Source organism: Microtus ochrogaster, unplaced genomic scaffold (assembly GCF_000317375.1).
Source record: "Microtus ochrogaster isolate Prairie Vole_2 unplaced genomic scaffold, MicOch1.0 UNK42, whole genome shotgun sequence".
Lineage (NCBI taxonomy): Eukaryota > Metazoa > Chordata > Mammalia > Rodentia > Cricetidae > Microtus > Microtus ochrogaster.
Window position 1 is genome coordinate 119,429 of NW_004949140.1, and position 6,306 is coordinate 125,734.

General features: G+C 44.0%; 1 protein-coding gene across 2 annotated transcripts in view; it reads left to right on the forward strand.

Annotated features, from left to right (window-relative positions):
- The first annotated feature begins 763 nt into the window (after positions 1–763).
- Upf3b (UPF3B, regulator of nonsense mediated mRNA decay) overlaps positions 764–6,306 on the forward strand; it is a 22,656-nt gene continuing 17,113 nt past the window's right edge. For both annotated transcript variants that reach the window (XM_005368880.3, XM_005368881.3), the window contains exons 1-3: positions 764–1,035; positions 1,861–1,967; positions 2,135–2,241. In XM_005368880.3, the coding sequence (XP_005368937.1) occupies positions 880–1,035; positions 1,861–1,967; positions 2,135–2,241 (370 nt within the window). In that variant the 5' untranslated portion in view covers positions 764–879. The remainder of the gene's footprint in view (positions 1,036–1,860; positions 1,968–2,134; positions 2,242–6,306) is intronic.

Here is a 6,306-nt window from a genome sequence, read left to right on the forward strand (position 1 = left end):
GAGACAGGGTTTCTCTGTGGCTTTGGAGCCTGTCCTGGAACTAGCTCTTGTAGACCAGGCTGGTCTCGAACTCCCACAGATCCACCTGCCTCTGCCTCCCGAGTGCTGGGATTAAAGGCACGCGCCACCATCGCCCGGCTTTAGACCAGACTTTGAACCTGCTGTGATCCTCCACCCTCAGGCTCCCTAGTGTTGCGATTACAGGCACCAGCTACCACACGCGGCTCAAAACCTTATCTGAAAAAGATGAACACTAAAATTTAACATTAAATGACCACATATGCCGGGCGGTGGTGGCGCACGCCTGTAAATCCCACACTCGGGAGACAGAGGCAGGTGGATCTTTGTGAGTTCGGGGCGAGCCTGGTCTACAAAGTGAGTTCCAGGTCAGTCCAGGGCTGTTACACTGAGGAAACCCTGTCTCAAAAAACCAAAAAAGAAAAAGAAAATCACATGTACTTAAAATAGAGACCCCGAGACAGCTGTAAAATTCCCACGTTCCAGTCCTAGGCGGGTAGTTGCGTTGCATGCAGGGAGTTGTAGTCCACGAAAGAGTCGTTTCCAGACAAGATGGCGGAGTTGCTACTGACGCGCGAAGGGGCGGGCCCCGCGGGACTCTGGGTCGCTAGGGGATTGGGCCGCGCGGCGATTAAGCAGGCGGGAAGTATAGACCAGGTGTTAAACCCTTACCCCCGGAGTAAAGCTGGGTGCCCTAGACTCTCGCGAGATCTCGGGAAGCCCAATGAGACGCCTGGCTCCGCTTATCACCAGGGGCATTAGTTAGAGGCGGAGCTCTGGAGGGTTCTTGCCGTGAGCCGTAGGTGCCCGGCGTAACGGCATCGCAGCTGAGCTACCGCTCTGAGGAGCGTACCCGTGACCATGAAGGAAGAGAAAGATCACAGGCCTAAGGAGAAGCGAGTGACCCTCTTAACGCCTCAGGGTGCCACGGGCAGCAGCGCTGGTGCTACTGCCGAAGGCGCCAAAGGGGAAGATAAGCAAGATCGCAACCGGGAGAAGAAAGAAGCTTTAAGCAAGGTGCCTACCGGCGGGTGGCCCGAAAGAGGGCGGGACGTGTACCCGGTTTGGAGAGGCTGGCAGAGAATGGGGCTGTTCTTTTCCTTTCCCGGGTTTCTCTTCTCGTTCTGACTGAATGAAAATCGCTTTGCTCGGTCTCTAGCGCCGGTGGAAATGGGATTAGCGGGTTCTGGTTAAGCCCCCGAATTGGGGGGGGGGGCGGTGAGGGAAAGCGAGGGCTCCCTGATGAGAAGGGTGGGTTAAGTTAGAGTTACGACTGAGGGGTGGTCCTGGGAGAGGGAAGCGGCAGGCAAGATAGGGGAACTTTAATTGCGCTGAATTGCTAAGTAGTCCTTGCGACACCGCGGGTGAGGAGTGGGAGTGCCTGTGATGGGTTAATGGAGGCGAGTTGGGGAAGTCCTTCAAGGGACTTGATGACCTAGAGGGGCACGACAGACGGTTGGCGACGGGTGAAATGTTTTGTATATGTTAAGCAGAAAGGGGAGGGTAATTCTTTCAGCGGGAGTTAGGAATACAAGTGCGAGAGAGACGATTTCGTGACAACTCAAGAAAGACTAGGGTTTGTCTACCCGGTTAAGAACGGGTTGCACACTGCGGGGTTGCTGTTTAAGAGCAGAACCTGAGATTGTCCTTGCGCCAGACAATTGTCATTTCCGAGAGTGTTTATCAACCCGCGTTGCCCCTACCTCTAACTAATCCTGAGTATTGGGCTGCAGGAGAATAGTCTCAGTGGTTTTGTATTTTAAAGCCGATCCTCAAGAGCCATGATTAGGGTATGCGAGAAAGTTGATGTGTGCTGATCTTGTTTTCCTCGTATTTCCTAAGGTGGTAATTCGAAGATTACCTCCCACTTTGACCAAGGAGCAGCTTCAGGAACATCTTCAACCTATGCCTGAGCATGATTATTTTGAGTTTTTTTCCAATGATACTAGGTAAAAAAAAAAAAGAATAATAATAATTAAAAACGGGGGTGGAGAGCAGACTTCCGTTCTTTTATCTTACTCTTTTTTGGTTTTGAGCTAGTTTCTTTGATGCGTACATCTTTGCGATTGAGCCAGACACCTGCAAGCATATTCACATACCTGCTTTCCCTCTACAGTCTGTATCCGCATATGTATGCCAGAGCCTATATCAACTTTAAAAACCAAGAGGACATTATTTTATTCAGGGACCGATTTGATGGCTATGTATTCCTTGACAATAAAGGTGAGTCTTTTAAAAAAGATTTAGAAGAGTTTGCCATTTTTACATTGAAGAGATTGTGTGCGGCCAGTAGCGGTGCATACCTATTATCAGCACTCCGGTGACAGAGGCAGGAGGATGACTGCAAGTTAGAGGCCATTCTGGGCTGCATAGAATGACCCTAGAAAAAGAGAGGGTTAGGGAGTGGGAGGGCAGGAGGAAAAGGGAGAGGGAGGGGCAGAGGGGGAGAGCAGTACACAAAACACTGCTTTCTCCACACCTATGTAGGTGCTTTTTCTCAACTCCTTTGAGATAGAATGTGCAACATGTAAAGGGTTTTTTAAATCCTGAGATATTTTTATTAACTTACTTTAGTTGGATCCAGTGAATGAAATTGCCACAGATTTCTCCTTATGCGATACCTTAAACTTGTTTTAAATGTTGACTTTCTGCTTCAGAGATATTAATATCCTTTTAGGTCAGGAGTCCTCAGTGAGAATACTGTTTATCTTTCTCACAAAGTTGTATATAGCTAACACATCAAATTGGCTCTCCCAGACTGAAGATGATTAATATCATGTGAGGCCCTGGTGTGGTCCCCAGCACCAGCAAAACACATAAACATGCAAGCTCTTGGTATCCAGGACACGCAGTTTATAACAATGACAAACTTCTGACTTAACTCCAATCTCACCTTTTACTTGGTATTGGCTACTTGCAATATTTAGCCAAAATGTATCCAGGTTGGCATTTGCCATCTTTCATTTGGTTTTATAATTATAGATAAATGATATAAGGTTTCTCAATTATTTCCAGTTTTCAAATAGTGAATCTTGGTTATGGTATATGCCAATAAAAGCTGAAGGCTTAATAATTGTGTTTTTCGAACTTGTATGCACAAAGGATAAACCAAGGGCTTCTCACTTGCTACAGTCACTCTCTGTTATACTCTTCCATGCCTAACTTCTATAAATTTTCCCAAACTAGCTATTTTTCCTGACCAGCATTTTTATTCTAGTAGGTAGCAGTGATTTCTCACTTAGTTCACAAGTTGTAGTGATTTTTTTTTGTAGTGATATTTTTATTTCTTTATTCTTTACATCTGATTCAAGTTAGGAGTCTTATCAAGTATTATTTTCTTTTTTTCTTTCTCTTTTTTTTGGATTTAGGTTTTTCTTTTTTTAAAAAAATATTTATTTATTATGTATACAATATTCTGTCTGTTTGTATGCCTGCAGGCCAAAAGAGGGCACCAGACCCCATTACGGATGGTTGTGAGCCACCATGTGGTTTCTGGGAATTGAACTCAGGACCTCTGGAAGAGCAGGCAGTGCTCTTAACCGCTGAGTCATCTCTCCAGCCCCCTGGTTTTGGTTTTCCAAGACACGGTTTTCTGTGTAGCTTTGGAGCCAAAGCCTGTCCTGGAACTTGCTCTGTAGACTAGGCTGACCTCGAACTCAGAATTCACAAAGATCCACCTGTCTCTGCCTCCTGAGTGTTGGGATTAAAGGCGGGTGTCACTACCACCTGGCTTATTTTCTTAAACAATTTTATTACATGTATTTATTTTGTGTGTGGGTTATGGTACACATATTCTCTTGTTCCACTGTGAGGGTGTTGAGAGTTAAACTCAGGTCATCATCCTTGGTGGCAAGTGTATTTACCCACTGAGTCCTCTCACCAGCCCATTGTGTATAGTTTTTTATATTTAAGTAACATTTATTATGTGTATTTTTTTAAAAAAAATTTACGTGTATGAGTGTTGCCTGCATGTATGTCTGTGTACCATATTCATGCCTCATGCCCACTGAGACCAGGGCACCAGATCTCTTGGAACTGGAGAGTTACAGATGGTTGTGAGCTGCCATGTCGATGCTGGGAATTGAACCCATATCTAAGAGCAATAAGTGCTCTTAATCACTGAGCCATCGCTCCAGCCCCTAAAGTGCATTCTTCCCTGAGACTTAACCTCTACTTTACATTCTGTGTCCTCATCAGCCAATGTGTAGACAGCCATTTCTCCTTACAGGGGTTTCTATTTTTCTATTTTTGTATACTTTAATTGCCATAAGATTCATAAGAATAGACCCAGGGTCTCTTACATACAAGGCCATTTCTCTGTCACTGAGCTACATCCCCAACTTGAAATTAACCCTTTTGAAAAGATGATTTAAGTTGATAGTTATGAAACAAAAATTCCAAACTCATCCTGGCAGTAACAGCCCTGCACCACCTTGCCTTGGCTCTGGTTTGGTTTTCCTTTGTTTCCCCCAGTGTGCTTCAGTCTAGTTTTCTTTCTTCCCCTCCTTCATAGATAGCACTTAATCCTCCTGGTCTGATTCTGCATTTGTTAGGATTTTCATAACCATGTTTCCTTCGTGATTTGTTTTTGTTTGAGACCGGTCCCATGTAGCCTAGGCTAGCTTTGACTTCCTCATCCTCCTTCTAAGTACTAGGATTGCATCTGTGCCTGCCAACCCCACATAAGAACCCAGTTGTTATTTTATTCTAGTTTATGTCACTGAAGAGAAGATAGTATTTTTTTATTTTATTAATTTATTTGAGAAGACAGTATTTTGTACCACGTATGACATTGTTCAGTGGGAATGATCAGGTATATCTATTTTTTAGCAGTCAATTTTCTTTTTCAATTGAAATTCACTATCTTTTGCCAAGTGGTGATGGCCCCAGCTCTCAGGGCCAGAGGCAGGCGGATCTCTGTGAGTTCAAGGCCAGTGTGATCTACAGAGCAAGTTCTAGGACTGGACTCCATAGCTAATGAGAAGCCCTGTCTTGAGAAACTCCCCCCACCCCCACCCCCCTCAAAAAAAAAAGAAAGAAGGAAATTCACTATCTACAAGCGCAAATTTAGTAGAGTTTAGTATATTCACAAAGTTCTGCGAGTATCACTTTGCTGGAGCGTTGACCATCCACAAAATAACTCCTCTCTATTAGCAGTCTTCTACTCTCCGCTCAGCCCTGGCAGTCAGCTAATCCGCCCTCTCTATGGATTTCCCTACTCTGGGCATTTCATAGCAGCAGAATCATATCATTTGTGCAATATGTAGTCTTTTTTTTGTTTTACTTTGTTTTATACTTTTGAAACAGTATATATAGACCAGGCTGGCCTTGAACTTGTGGCAATCCTCCTGTCTCTGGTTCCTGAGTGCTACGATTATAGGTACGAGCCACCATACCTGACTTTAAACAGGTTTTTCTGTTTAGTGAGATCAAATTGACAAATTTATACAAGTTTGTTGACAATATGATAACTTGATGTATGTATATATACTATGAGATGATTGCCATAATGAAGTTAATAATATTTCTCAAACTTATATTGGTACCTTGCTGAAAATATCTTTATGTAGGTGTAATTCACACACCATAAAATATACCCTTTTAAAGAATACAGTTCAGTGGTTTTTTTTCATATAATCACACAGTTGTATAGCCATCACCACAATCTAATTTTAGACTGTGATTATCATCCCAGTGAGAAACCCCATACTTACTAGTTGTCACCCCCACAGCTAGCTCTAAGCCATTAGTATCTCCCCCATCCCCAGACAGGGTCTTATTCTGTATCCAGTGCTGGCCTCAACTCAAGGCATTCTTCCTCATGAGTACTGGGACTACAGGCATGTGCCACCACACTGAGCTTCTGTCTCTAGATTTCCCTCATGTAGCTGGGCATTGTATCCCTTTAATACCAGAGTTTGGGAGGTGGATGCAGGAGGATCAGGGGTTTAAGACAGTATCAGCTGCATAGAAAGTTTGAGGTTGGCTGTGGCTATGTGATGTGTCCTACTTCAAAAAAAAGCCACAATATTGTTTTAACAGTTGCTTGTTTAAGAGATTTCTAATATTTGCTGGTTTATTTAGGATTTTTGAATTGGTGTTTGCTAGGCAGCCCAGGCTGGCCTTGAACTCATGACCCTCCTATTTTAGCCATCTAGTGCTAGGGCTATAGATGACCCACTATGCCATACTCTAATATATGGAATGAATTCATAATGAAAATTAATTTGTAAGCCGGGCGGTGGTGGCGCACGCCTTTAATCCCAGCACTCGGGAGGCAGAGGCAGG